This window comes from Centroberyx affinis, unplaced genomic scaffold, assembly GCF_046629955.1.
Source record: "Centroberyx affinis isolate AG114_WGS23_722 - 3 ecotype Tasmania unplaced genomic scaffold, CSIRO-AGI_Caff_v1 ptg001882l_1, whole genome shotgun sequence".
Taxonomy (NCBI): Eukaryota; Metazoa; Chordata; class Actinopteri; order Beryciformes; family Berycidae; genus Centroberyx; species Centroberyx affinis.
The window spans coordinates 630,047-645,191 of record NW_027280254.1 but is presented as its reverse complement, the minus strand read 5'-3'; the positions used below and the strand labels follow the sequence as shown (position 1 = coordinate 645,191).

The following is a 15,145-nucleotide window of genomic DNA, read 5'->3' as shown; positions in this document are numbered from 1 at the left end:
TGGCAGTGCTTAGGTAAATTTCTGCAACTAATGTCCCTGTAACTTTAGTTAAGCATGATGGACTGTGTTTGTTTGCCATAATTCAACATCCCTGGCCTTCACACCAGGTAAGAACATGAGGAAATAGCTGGGTATCAGTCCAGACTGTGGTTGTCCCTCTGTTCATTTTATTATGTTAGGCTTTCTAAGCATGAGTAATTGATGGCAATCAAATGTCAACATCCGTCTCCTTATACGCATAAAACCACGTTTTGGAGTGGTTTCCTGTAGTTGGTAAAATTACATTCTCACTGCTGACATTATTTGGTGTGTCAGAGTTTGAATGACATTATTGTCACCTGCCCAAACAAACTACAGGAGTAAACGCTCCAGAGTTTGATTAAATCGCTCCAAACATGCTTGGTGTGAATGCCCCCTAAGCAGCATACTAGCTTGGTTTCCACTTCAATGTAGAGCTAGCCAGCGCTTCCATCCATGTCCCTTACTTTCCATCAAAATAAGATTCTATTTGTATGTTGCTACCAACACAGACACTTTATCAGATAGGTTATAGTTCAAAATACTAGTTTCAGGCTCTAATTTAGCCTAAACATTTTGATTTGACTCTGGCCCTGAAAAGCCCCCCTGTGCCCTCTGCCCTCCGCCCTGCTGTAGCATAGAGGCAAGTGACTTTGTGTCATTTCCTGTTGGTTTCCTGGTTGTTAATCTGCCCAACCAAGCAAATGTGACATTATCAAGTGTCATCAGTACAAGGGCCACTGCAGGAAAGATGACACTAGCCTTTTTGAAACAATGCTTTTAATTTTTATGTCATCAGCTGAAGTTGCATTTTTGCTTCGGATGTGAATCTCGCCTTTAGTGCCAAAGAAGAGCAATTTCATCAATTTTAGGATTTTTCTTTAATGTTGTGTTGATTCAATTCATTTTGCTTTCCTATTTCACACACACAAATTTAAAAAAAATTAAGGAATGATCTAGAGACTTCCAGTGCAAGTGGTTCCCACATGAGGACGACCCAATTAGCCCACAGTAAGACTTTGTACTTTGTGGTTGGGTTGAATGAGAGTGCCAGCTGCCCAGGACTCCTGGCATTGGCCGGGGCGACTGGCTGGCATGAATGCATCAATGGCCCATTAGCTCCTTGCAGCGCGGCCGCGCAGACCAGCTGACCAAGTGAAACGACGACTGCTTAGAGAAATTAAATCAAAAGGTGAGAAGCAAGTGATTATGAGGACAGACAGAGCGGAGATCAGCCCAGAGGGAGTCCCAGATGGGTTGGCTTAATCTGGACAGAGATCCACGTCATTGTGTCCACAGGAGGCTATCAGCTCCCCCTCTGCACCTCCTCCCTCATTCCTTCTTTGTCCTTCCCTCACATTAGCCTCATTTTCAGTACAACAGTTACAACAAGGACTCTCCTGTAATTTCACTCATTTTCTCCCCAACTAAAAACCGTGATTCCTTTTTGAGTCTTGGTGTCTGTAGAAATATTTTTTGTAACAGCCAAGGCTTCAAACAGTGTGTTTTTAATACAGTGATGAAAGCATGTTGAGTTAGCCCTGGCAAGCTCCAACTGGCCCTTCTGTAGAAAGCAGGGCATTGATATGCTGAGCGCAGCCTGGCTGTGTCACCGAAGGACCAGGGCAGAGCACAGAGCCTCAGAGAGGAGGCATCTTCTGCCTGCTAAATGAAACAGCCGTCCCTCATTGTTGACTCACTTCCCCATCCATTCCCTAGCCTTTGACTAACTCTTCTGACCGATTCGCAAAAGCATGTGACTAATGCATGCCTTGGAAATTTGATTTCCACGTTAGTCCTGGAGATATGTCGGGGCTTGGCCACTCGATGATGGCGGCAATGACAGCCCTCCTGAATATTTTTGTCTCTGCTCTGGCATATTAATTTGATCTCACATGAGACTTGGCTATGTATAATGAGACTATCTGTACCCTGAATTCAATCATGAGAAAATCACTGCAAGAAAAACCCACAAGATCCAAATGAAAGGGGACAGAGTAAATTCGGAAACATTTGTTCTCACTGGGTTCACATTCTCATGGTCTGGGAGGGAGAGGAAATATCCTTATGTGACCCTGATGATGGCTGATTTAGTATGGGAGTGGCGTGATCAATCTTGGTTACATTGCTGAGATGATGTGACCCCAGTCATTTAGGTCTAGGGGGAGGGGGCAGAGAGGAAACAGCACTGACACAGAACCGGGGGTAAGACAAGTCACCCACGATAGCCTGCGCAGCCCTTTTTGCTTTGAGCCTTCGTCATATCTCCGTTTCTGACTGGCCAAGACGGTGCTGTCTCACCCTTGTCACATCCTCTGGGTTAAAATGATGTACTGTCACTGGAAACTCACCAAAACTGAAGATGAGAAAGTGCAGTTCCCTGATCTCCCATCTCTCAATAAATAACTCAGATTCCCCTTTTCTCAAGAAACAGAAGAACACTTTTTCACATCTTGAGATTTTGAGATAGAATTAAATGGTGTGACTCAACACACAGTGACGAGAGGAGCAACTAGTCAGGCAGAGCTACAGGGCTGTCTGTGCTGTAACCATAAATCATATGGTTCAGATGTCCATCATGGAGGTGGGTGGCAATGCTGCCTGCCCACCTACAGGGGAACGGGTAAACAGAGAGGGGACGGAGGGAGGAATGAAAACAGGAAACATGCATGGCCGCCTGTGAATGCATCTCCACTGTTCGCTGAGGTGCTGCGGTGGAGGAGGCATGGTCATTGTGGCTGAGGCTATGGGGGTGGAGGTAGAGGAGGGGGGCAAGGGGTGGGGGTGGCAGGGGTGCAGGCACTCAGTCAGGCTTCCTGTCTTGGCACACCCTGTTCTACCCATTTCCTGCTGGCTGAAAACTGCCCAGCGCCGCCCCTCTCCAGCCTGAACCCTGCCCAGCCAACTCAAACAGCCCGAGTCGGTCCGTCAGACCGACCAGCTGAGTCTTTCCCTTTCTTCTTGTTTGTCTCGCCCCCTCTCACATTTCCTCCCAGCCTCTTCCAGGTGTCTCTAAAGGTCAGCTGAATATACTCTGACCTCTACCTCACTATAATGTGTGTGTGTCTGTGTGTTGGGAGAGGGTACTGATAACTAATATGATAACTAACATCAATATTACTTCCCTGTGTACTTGGATGGTGTGAAATGGTGGAAATTACGATACAACTGAAAATACATGGCCACTTCCTTAAAAAACATATAAGTCCCCTCACATTACAACACACAAGACCAAAAATAAACACGTGAAACCAAAAGCCCGGCCCCTTACTACAGTGCATTTCACGAACACACACAGCAAATACCACGTTACCACAGCATGAAAAGGCACTTTTTAAAAAAAAGAAAAACACCTTTAAAAATCAGATAATAAGTGGAAAAGAATTTTGGGCCAAACATTTTTCCATGTGTAACCCCACCCTATTCAAAAGGTCGCTGCTCTGAACAGGGCCCTCTGTGTTGCTTGTTTAAGGACCATTTTACATTTTACATCTGACATGAACATCCGCTCTCATAGACCAGTCACTCTACACCTCTTAAAAAGAGCCTGGCTGGCACTAAGAGGAGGAAGGGAGAATAAAAGACGACCTTTTCTGACCAGTTATTTTTCCGGTGTACACAAACACACACACAAACACACTTGCCAAGGGAAAGACCCAGCAGAGAGAATCTGAACCTCAAACTCAGGCCACATTTTGAGGCAGCTGAGGCAGTCTGCATACAAATACTGACCTGCAATATTATAAACACAGTGAGAAGCACTGAACAGAATTTGCATCATGACAGACAATGCTGTTGTTGATGAAATTGCTGTAATTGTTGGTGAAATTGCCCATCTACGTTGCCTCAGCATCCATCAGCCACGCATCACAGCTTAATGACAATGGAGTGCAACAGAAAGGAGGATGACGGGCTGAGATGACTTGTCAATCACACGGAGGCCTCAGACTGTAACTGGGAGCTCATTCCCCACAGAATGCCCTGTGCTTCTTATTATCCCATCAATAACAGTGAGCACGTGGTGGTGCAGATACGCCCTGGGGGATGACGCTGTCTCTTAAGAGCCCATTAAGAGCATGAAAACATGGAGCTGCCAGCTTCTCTGAGGCGGTGACCTCAGAGCAGAGGGCTTTTGTTCCTGGGGGCAGGGGTGGAGGGCAGCAGGTGGTTAAGGACACTCTCACACACACACACACACACACACACACGCTGAAGGCCAGGCTAAAGGACTGTTCTAGCATAATTACACTTTGAGGCCGAAGCCCCCATGGCTGGTTTATGAGCTTCTCCTAACAAGAAAGCTTTCTGCAGCCTCCTGTGAAGCAGCCGCCCCTCTGACGCTGCGTCTGTTTTGTGTAACCAGTCGACTTCCTGAAGGACTGGTGATGTCATAAAGACACATTATAAAAGGAACATCTGTGCGGCTCCGTGAGGCTCCCCAGCCCACTGGCTCATTATTCACAACTTTAAACACGGGTGGACGTCACCGTGTCGGTGTGTGGGTGTGTTTTCCCCAAACAACTTGAAGGTGGATTACGTAGTGATGCAACACCGAGTGGGCCATCCCTGAAAAGTTAGGAGGATCAAGGAGAAAACTATTGCAGCAAACATAGTTTTCTCAAAGCACCCTGGTCTTGAAAGTCTGACTAGCATGATCCATCATGATCCACATCCATCTTTAGAGACTTTGCTTCTTTTATCATTAGCTCCAATTCAGGTTTGTCAGTCAGGGATGAGACTCTTCACTCTTTTATACATGTGTGCGATTTCAATTTTTTTTTCAAATTTGTGTGAGATTCAAATTTTGTCACAGCACTTGAGCAGTATCTAATTAATAAAACGAGGTGAAAGTTGTATTATTGTGAAAATTGAATATTAAATGTGAATCTTCACAACTGGGGTTTTTCACACAACTCCCACAATCCTCTCCCTGTATTCAACAAGAACTACACATCACCACCTTAAATGCATAGTGGGAATGTGCACAACAGGCTTGTGTAGAGTCTATCTGGCTTGGAGTCTTGCATCTATCTGGATTGTGTTTTCATACCATTGTGTCTCAGTGCATGCCAAATAACCAAAGCATAGCGGCTGTTGGCTGAGAAGGCAGGCAGGCGAGTGAGCAGCTCTCTCCGGCTGGTAGATAAATTGAGAACAGCCTTGAAGAGTTCAGTTAGATCCACAACAGTGAACAGTTCCACAGTAACATCAAGGGTTTTGTCTCAGATCCGCATTAAGAGAAATCCCTTTGCTACTCCGTGTCCATGCCACATGCCCCAACTGACTTTATGCAGGCAGCTGAAATTTACTTCAGGGATAAACCTAAAGAGCATGTTTCCTTTTTCAATTATCAAAAGAAACTTTGCTGCAGTTTTTAACCATTTTTTGAGCAGATAATGTTCATTTGCTCCCATCAATGATTACAGTTTCTTTTGTTTTGACTCAGTGTCTTCTCCATACAAGCTTGTCAGAGCCTCCCTCGGCTAAGGATCACTGAAGAAGGACTCTGGATGTGCTTTCATCACCCACCCTCCCCCACACCTCTACAAGGGCTAAAAGTACACCCATCCATGTTGGCAGTGAAAGGCCGGTCTTGTTGCTTTGGCTTATGTGCACCTGCTCCAGTACACTCTAGCCAGGTTCACTGGAGTGTACTTATCCTGCCTGATAGCCTATATCCCATCATTCACAGTACATTGCGCCAAAGCCAAAACAAATGTACACAAGATATTTGAGTTTGTTTAGCTCTCTAAAGCCTAATAAAGCCTACTCTGTTAAATATTGTGTTACTACTTATGATAAACATGATCTGCCTTTAAACTGATACCTAATGGCAAGCTTCTCTCTTGAATTACTAGTGTAGTACAACAATAATTACACTAGCACACGCTGTATTCACTTGACATTAGAGAGATCTGCCTTTAGGTTTAATCTACAACAGGTTAACAAATCTGTAATTGACATTCGTGTCACATTTTAGCTGTGCTTACTTTGCTGAACCTTTCTAACCTGCTGCTTGAGACTGAGCCACGGTCAAACAGAGAGCTTTGTGGAGTAGAGAAGGGCTTCTTGGACATTTTCACCTCTGTGCAGACACACATTAGACCACAGACACACATTTGTCAAGATATATGGGATGGCTGCTGCTGTTGATTTAGTGTTTAAATCATCTGAACACAGTGTAAGTGATGAAAAACGGTGGAGAGTGTGAAATTTAGGATTAGAAAAACTGTTTTTACACATTCTCTCGTCGGGATAATTTCCACTGAATGAGATTAAAGTAGCCTAAAATTAAAAAACTATTCTTCTCTTTTTCTGGGGACCCCTGCGGTTCCCTGTACCCCAGTTTGAGAACCACTGGAATCAACGATGGTCCATTTGCAGCTTCATGCATTCGTGTCAACAACAAAAAAAAACTTCCCACGGCCACAGTTCAGACAAGTCACTGCTTGCGATCAACATAACTTGCATGTATTCAACCAAACAACCCTATAGTGTAAGCGACAGTACTCGGACACCACCCCCACCCCCCAAAAACCACACATAGCCTCTGTCGATCTGTTGCGCTCCGTGGAAGAAAAAGAAAACACACAAGTCGGTATCTCAGCACTTACCATTTTACTGAGATCCATGATCGTCCCCAAACGGTGAGGATCCTTGGAGATTCGAGGCGAAATCCGCTGGCTTTATCCTGACAGAGTAATTAGTGACGGGAAAGCGATTTAGGCAACAAATGCATTGGGAGGAGATAGGGGAGGTGGAGCGGGCCGTTAGCTCAACATGTGTCCCGATTTGGTATTAAAATGCTCCCCTGGTCCTTCCTTCCTTCCTTCCGTGTCCCTTCTCGTTTCTCTCCCGGCCCTACGTGCTCCCTTATCGGCGGGGGCGAGCAGCATCCGACCGCCGAGACGCGGAACCGAGCTGTCTGGGTGAAAAAGCAGACAACTAGCACCTCTCGGATCTGCTCCGGTAATACTCGGACATTTCAATGAAATCTCACCTAAAACGACACTGCCAAGTATTCGCCTACATAGCGGCTAGAGCCCGAGCCAGTGGGCTACCTTTATTTTGCAAATAGCCCGCTCTCTTGTTAGACAATAGTAGCATGGAGCCTGCAGAGTGGGATGGCTTAAACCCGGTGGTTCCCAAACTGGGGCCCGGGGACCTCCAGGGGGTCCTGGAAGTGAGGGGTTCAAGGAGGTCCCCCCACCTCCCCCCTCTACCAAAATGACAAACGGTTTAATTTCACTGTTGCTTCGCTCAGAAGAAGTTAGCACAAAGAGAGAATGTATGAGGATGAGTGTTTTGGGGTTCACCACCCCACCAACCCCACCTACCAGATGGACAGTTATGCAATTCTATCAAAACCAACAACAAAAATCTTCTCAGATTTGGTTCCTCTAGAAAATCAAATAGGGTCTGTGTTCTAATACCTATCGATTTGTGGGTCCTTGACAAGAAAAGGTTTGGGAACCCCTGGCTTAACCCCCCACCCCTCTTAAATCCGGCTCAATGCACTTCCCCAAGCACACTTGGCTTAATGTATTACAAACTAAATCGACACAAAATGTTAAGCAGCGTTTTCCTCAAAATCACAAATGGCTCCTATGTCTTCTGCAACAATGTAACTCCTTGGAAAGATATCAGTGTAACAATGTAACTAACAGATGATGGCAGGAGGCCAAATACTTTTTATAACCAGACAATCATTTGTCTTGTGAAGCGCTGTGGCCTGTTTTCAGATGTGGATTATGCTGTCTGCAGATTATTCATTATGAGAGCAATGGTTGTGGAAAACATTTAAAAGCATTGAAAAGTGCTGTTTTCAAATGTGGAGAGGAAAGACAGCTCAGCTTACATCAGGAGAGCAACTTTAGGTAAGTGGTGCCCCCATCTGGTTTCTCTGAGACTGTCAACCACAATCTTGAGTCTTCACATCAGGCAGAACACTATGTGTATGTGTATGTGTATGTGTGTGTGTGTGTGTGTGTGTGTGTGTGTGTGTGTGTCTGATGCTCATGTAAACAAAAGCTGTACAGAGAAGCTCCGGAATAGCAAAGTAAGTTTGATGTTGATTTCTAACACAATGGGCACAATGAGCGTTTTTATTCATTTTCTTCAGTTTTTGATGGTTAGATGGTACAAAGCTTGTCGTACTGAGTGAGAGCAGAACCTTCCCTACGATTGTATCTTTGAGGAACAAATATCCAGTGTCTGAACTTCAGCACCCAGCAACAACAGAGGCACAGAGATTTTAGCTAGTTTGGCAAATAGCTGTCTGACAGACTATCGGACACCTGATTAACTATTCATACTGTCAACCAATCAGAATATTCATTAAAACCTGGGTGTAGGTGACATCACTTACACCAGGAACTAGATTGGAATTCTACATCTGTTTAGGGAGAGTTTCTCAAAAGGGTGTTAGTCAAATTACCACAATGCTGACAGTTATAATAATTTGGGTAACTTTACATTAACAGATCCTTTGTTAAATTATACCATGGAATTGTGAAAGGCGATTCTCATTGCACTGGACCGTTAAAACTGACCTGATGTGGTGTACGATTGTGACAATTTCATGACAAAGTTACAGCTGCTATTTGGTACTTTCTGTGTAAACCAAACATTTCTAGAATCGCAGTGCTACTAGGAATCTTTCAGACAGCAAAAGAGGAGAAATAGGGTTTGAGAGAACAGGGGCTCTTATTTTTTAAATTTCAGTTTACTTGTTAAACAATAATACTACTTTGATCATGTGGGTCCCACCAGAGACATGCCCACAACCCACACTGGGGCCCAACCCTCTGTTTAAAAAAAAAATATATATATATCTTGCTATACAATTACAGGACATCAGCTGAAGCGTTGAGGCCAAGCCAGTGACAATAATCAATATGCTGCTCATTATACCAGTGGGGCTGCACATTATACCCCTCGGGCTGCTCAAAACAAACAGTCTGTCTCAAGACAATGGCTGCTCTTTTCCACAGAGTCTCTTCACTTCCTGGTACGGCGTGGGCCCTTCGCCGAGGGCAGCCCCGCCGAGTCGCAGCATTTCTCACATACAGCCGTCCCACTCCGTCTCCGCCTGGGCTTTCACTCACTCATTCACTCACTCACTCATTCACTCACTCACCCACTCAAGCCTCATTTTTTAAAGTTTATCCACCTTCCCAGGCTAAAGCACAAGACGACGTGCGTTTGAGACTTCACCTAAATGTACAACATATTTTAAGCATTTACTTAAAATAGAGTGATGGATCCCGATGAATGATGTTCGCTCTAATCCCAAACACAGATTATGCAAAAGGAAGTGTAATTCAATTCAGACAGGTCAGGTGTTTCTAATGTTTTGTCAGTATCTGTTGCATGTCATTCTTTCTCCATCTCCATCAACTGTTCAAAATGAAGTAAAGCAGAAATGACATGAAATATCTTCCTTCCTCACGTATTACATATTCATATGGTGAAGTAAAAAGTGATCAAACTGCACAGCATGACTCCTGTAGTTGAAGTAACGATCCCTCTAAATGTCCATTTACTCGCCCATTTATAAGTGGAGACAAAGTAAACTAATCAGACAGGAGGAAGATGTTTGTTTCACTACTCAGACATCATAAACTTCTTCACATTGTGGTGACATCACGCAAATGCCTCTATTCCCAATATGAGACATTGTTTTTACTTGATTTGTAAGTTTAGGACTTGATATGCTGATTTTTAAAAAGAAATCTATTCTAGAAATCTATTTGGAGATATGAGGATTTCACCCCTGATATCATCAGTGACTATCTTTTTCTAAAAGGTACAAGCGCAAAAAGACAGTCATAGTCATGTAGTTGATCCACCTACATGTCCCCTGATTCACTTCCATTTAGCGGTGAAGCCAGAACATGGTTTATGTAGAGCAAACAGGCTAAACCCTGAGCACAGGGGTTAAAGTCCCCTAACCCAGATGCCTCTTACCCAGACTCAGTGACACTGTACAACCCGGGGCCTCGATCAACACTGATACTGAGGCTAAAACATGTAGCTGACTTGAATGATCAAAACAGCACCATTTAAGTATTAATTAGATGTCCCATACAGTCAGAATCCCAAGAAGGGGTTGATCCACCATCTTGCATTCTGTTCAGAGTTTGGAGTTTGTGGCTGGTAAATATTTTGAATTTTAACAGTGGGTGTTGGTGTCCAGTCCCCTCATCAACAGGGGTGAAAAGTATAACAGCAGCCATAAACATGATTAGTGATGCCATCATACTAGTATAAAGCAAGGAATCTCTGTCTGTCTGTCTGTCTGTCTGTCTGTCTGTCTGTGTGTGTGTCTGTCTGTCTGTCTGTGTGTCAGTCTGTCTGTCTGTCTGTCTGTCTGTGTGTCTGTCTGTCTGTCTGTCTGTCTGTGTGTCTGTCTGTCTGTCTGTCCGTCGCATATCTCGAGAACCGTTCGTCCGATCGACTTCACACTTGGCGGGTGTATTGCTGGGGACCCAAGGAAGTGCAGTGTCGGATTTGGTGCTATTTGGACACGCGACACGTTCAATATTAATAAACTTTGAATAAACAAGCAAACAGCGCTCTGTGCAGCAGCGGGGAGAACGGGCACTGCACTAGTATTCAAAAAGGAAGATGCTCCAATCAGACCAAAACCAACCATCCACATAATGAGGAGTCTTAATCAATACTGCTTCTAGGTTGTCTGCTACATTAAAGCCAATTCGCAGTCTGTTCAGGCTCAGACTGCTAGTTTACCACAAAGGTACAGAAGGTGAAATGCTGCTTGTGTCCCTTGTGCTAATTTTAGCCATAATAAGCTTTAACTTTTCTTTTTGACTTGCCTGATTAATTAACAACAACCCATGTGAGTTGACACGGTCAGTATAAAGTATGTATAATGCATTTTGTGACACAACTAAGCACTGCACTTCATTTTAATGAGTTTTTAGGCTAAAATCTCTACGGGCCACTCGTGCTGCAGCAGGCTAAGCTGCACACCATGCACTTACACCAATGCTGCGAGTTTCAGTCTGACTCTTGACCTCTGCTGCATGTGAAACAACATGCAACCCTCTGCCTCCGTCTGTCTGTCTTTCCACTCTACGGTGCTGTCTAGTATAGAAAAAAAATGCAAAAACAATCTTCAAATCAAAGCTATTGTTAATGCCACTAGGAACTCAGCTGTGCACTTTGTTCCACTCACTGACCTGTCACTCATGTCCAGCACTATTATTCTACAGCCAGTCAGTGCAATGAGGCCACAAACCACCGCCTGCTGTTTCTGCTGCCTCAGTGCTTTTAATGGCCTCGCTTTCATGCTTGCTTGCGTGTGTGTGTGTGTGTGTGTGTGTGTGTGTGTGTGTCCTGCATGAACGTGGATATCCCGCTATAACTTTCCTGCACTTAGAACTGCAAGTTGCAAGGAAGGTGAGGAAGACTCAAGACAATGAGCGATGGAGGGGAGAGCAAGAAAGAGAGCGACAGAGAGAGAGAGAGGGACACAGAGAAAGAGAGAGAGACAGGCAGACAGAGACAGGCAGAGAGAGAGAGAGTAAGAGAAAGAGAAAGAGAGAGAGAGATTAAAAGTGCTTGTCTAGGTCCGCCCTGCTGTGTCCTGCTTGTGCCCGAGGGCCGCGGCCCCGCTCCTCCCCTAAATTCCACAGCTGCCAGGGCACCACAGCACTAAAGAGGGCATGGGGCAGGAGTGGGGGGGGGGGGGCTTCGATTAGTACAGGTCCACATATACACAGACACGCCAAGAGCCACACACACAAATACAGATATAAACACAGGCGTGCACACACACACGCACTGGAGTAACCTTCCTGTACACAAATAAAAGGGAAAGGAGGAAGCTGGCAGGCAGTCTAATTTTAAGGCCTTAATTATGTAAAGATACAATGTGGTGTCATTCTGAGGCCCACACTGGATGTCCCAGCGGAGGAACTGGTGCCCCAGAACTCTTCCACAAGCTCTCATTATGGTTCATACCGGCCCAGAGATTACTACCTACACAGGCCTTCATTTACAAAACCACTTCTGGTCTGTGAGAAACTCTGGGATTGTTTTGCAATCTAGGAAAGTGTAGGCAACTCTGACATTTGGAGCCTGAAGATAAAATATGGGTTTATTTAATAGGTGCTGTTTTTAAGTGAAACATGTCGGTTGAATTTCCGTACTGCTGTTGGAAATGCGACAGAACATGCGACCAAAACACGCCATGCCTCCCGGGACAAACACGCCAAACATTAAATCCCCTGAACTCTAAATTAAAGAGGCAGCTGCTATTATGAGGCAAAACATGTCATTAAAAGCAAGCGCTGTGTGCTATCTGGCTGCCCGGCTCCATTCTTTTTATAACCCAGTGTGGACAATATGACAGAGAGGATTTTGAACACGCCCTAGTTGTTTACCCAACTCCACTGAGATAGGCCGTCCTCAGAATCAACAGTTTACACACCTAGCTACTGGTTTCAAGTCAGAGCAACAGTCTGTTAGTGACGTCTACAGCGTATCCTGCTCATATCCATGTAAAAGTAGAATATTGACTGCAGATATGTTGAATGATATGTTTGGTTTACAGTTCAAAGTGTCTTGTACCAGGTTTGTCCTTGTAACTGTTGTATCAGTATGTACTGTTCAAACTCTAACTTGTCAAAGTCTCTGAAACAATGTCACGCAGACAAATTCCTTTATATTTATCGCATATGATCATGAAATTGATTCAGATTCTAGCTCAGATTCCAATTCTGTGTGAAAAAAACACACACACACACACACACACACACACAAAGCAACAAACTCCAGATTTGGACAACTTTACTCTACCCTATCACATGACTAGGGCAGAAAATTGTATTTAACATGGGCCCATCAATGTAAACAAGAAAGCTTTCAATGAGTGTAGTTTCTGGCTGAACACGCTGGAGCTGACTGGAAATCTAAAAGCCCATGAAGAGAGACAGACAGACTGTTGGCTCTCTATAGAGGAGGTGAAAGCCAGCCACCCAGCAGATTTAGGCAGCTTTAGAGCACAACAGATCAGATGAGATTATCTCTCGCTGATCCCTGTAAAGCAGAGAGCAGATTCATTGATTCCTGCACCGCCTGCGACAGCTTTGGGACCCCAGTCAAAAATCAACCACAATAAAAAAAAAAAAACAGCGAGGCTAACAGGGTCACAAATCCTATTCAGTAATAAAAAAAACTGAAAACTCAATGACAAACGCAGGGGGAAATACACTAATCCAGTCATACTGAATAGAAACTGGCATCATGGTGGCAGTAAGCTAGTATCAAGAACAAAACAACTGACTGTCATGCTGCGGTTAGGACCAAGTCATGTTGGAACATTGACATCTAAACTAATAGCAATTACACTTGGACTTGTTTTATCTTGCTTGAATACTTAGTACTTCCTCCCTTCTTTATGGTTAGGGTTAGGGTTAAAGCTAGCTGCTTTGCTTGGATTATCAAAATGCAAAGTTTATTCACTTCAATAAAGTGAAGTCGGATCATGGACGGCTTTAAGAAGGCAGATGTATTAAACTGTTAAGAGCAGGGCCAAACTCCTACTCCAACCAAAGTCAATAGCCACTGCACATGATTTCCTAACTGCGTGCAGTAACATGGCGTGAGAAGAAACTATGTGCATGTTGTATGTTGTTTGTGCTGCTGAAGTCCATGCTGCCTCGACAGACTTCCAGAGAATGGGATCTCAGGAGAGCCTGACAGTGACCTAGTGACCAGGCTTGGCTCAGGACACATAAAGCCACGCATGCGTCCCTCTCCCCGCCTCTAATCCATGCTGCTACTGTCCCGGCTGGGGAGGGGGGCTGCGGGCTGGGGGTGGGGTGGGGTGGGGGGGCGACCATCCAGACAGAGCGAATACCTGTTCTGCACATTTAGGGCCGTGCAGACTTGTAGACTGCATCGACCAGTTTGGCAGCAGCTGTTAATGGGAGAAGCAAGTTGCAGCCTCTCGCTCGCTCGCTGGCTGAAAAAGCTTCCAGCACTAGCAAGGCAATTTGCTTTGCCTTGATTCATCTGACCTACTTTCCCCCCCCCCCCCTCGCCCCTCTGCCTGGTCTGGAGAGGAGAAGGGAGGGGAACGGAGGGGAGACCACCAGGCAGGAAGCAGCAGTCTACATATGCACAACTACATACAGCAGTTCCCCTGACTTTCTCCCTTTAAGCTATAAGGCATTCATTATTCATCAGCACCTAAACATTAAAGGGGCCAAACAGAGGAAACATCCTGGTCCATCTCTCCTCTGCCTGTTAAACTAATGCAGGTCTCCTCTTTGCAAGCACTTCCCAAATCCCATCCCACCGTCACTCAGGCCATTGACCATGTTGCAGTGACTGCAGGCCCACAGCTGGCACTAACAGGCTTTCTACAGCAGATCATACATGGTACTGCCTCACTCTTCTCTGGCTTATACAGCAGATAGGCTAAACAGCACAATTATCTGAATTCAAAAGGCCATTGACCTACATTTCAACAGCTCTTTTGTTGTACACAGGACTCACTGTTATCTCTGTTGATCACAAATACACATCAGTCCAAGTAAAACTGAACAACAGGCGTTTAGATGCATTCCATGATCTGGATAAATGATGCATGTGGTTTAATTGAAAACTGAACACTGAAGGATTAAATGTCTCTCAATGTACATTATAAAAAATATAAGAAAAGCGTGATTTCTATGTGTCATGTGTTTAGACGTTTGTGTAGCGGCTCCTGTCTTCACTTGGGACGCAGTCTAACACACAGGATTTCATTTGGGAGCTGACAGTAAACATCCTGACATATTTCCTTCCACCTCCTCGCGGGTCGCATCCGGGAGCGCAGACCTTTGGCATTTCCATCCCCCCTTTTAGGAAAATGTTTTTACTTTCATGTAACGTTTTAATGTAGAGTCCAAACTTGCATACCTGGCCTCTCTCAAAGTTTTCCTTCTCCAGCTCCAAACTATTGGCCCCTCCGGTCCGTCGGATCACTTTGGGAATAGCGTTGGGGACTTGCTGCATGGAGCTCTTCACTCGGTCCATTGTTGTCCGTGACAAATTAGCACAGCAGCGGAAAAAAAAACCTTTCTGCCGATAAATATGCTGTAAAAAAATAAAA

The 15,145-nt window shown here is 44.8% G+C and overlaps 1 protein-coding gene across 2 annotated transcripts in view; it reads right to left on the bottom strand.

Moving 5' to 3' along the window:
* Window positions 1-15,145, bottom strand: part of hip1 (huntingtin interacting protein 1) — a 47,022-nt gene extending 31,877 nt beyond the window's left edge. Inside the window, exon 1 of one of the 2 annotated variants that reach the window (XM_071530110.1) lies at window positions 14,953-15,145. In XM_071530110.1, the coding sequence (XP_071386211.1) occupies window positions 14,953-15,069 (117 nt within the window). In that variant the 5' untranslated portion in view covers window positions 15,070-15,145. Of the gene's footprint in view, window positions 1-6,632; window positions 7,094-14,952 lie in introns of those variants that run through there. The other variant, XM_071530111.1, reaches the window with a different exon arrangement.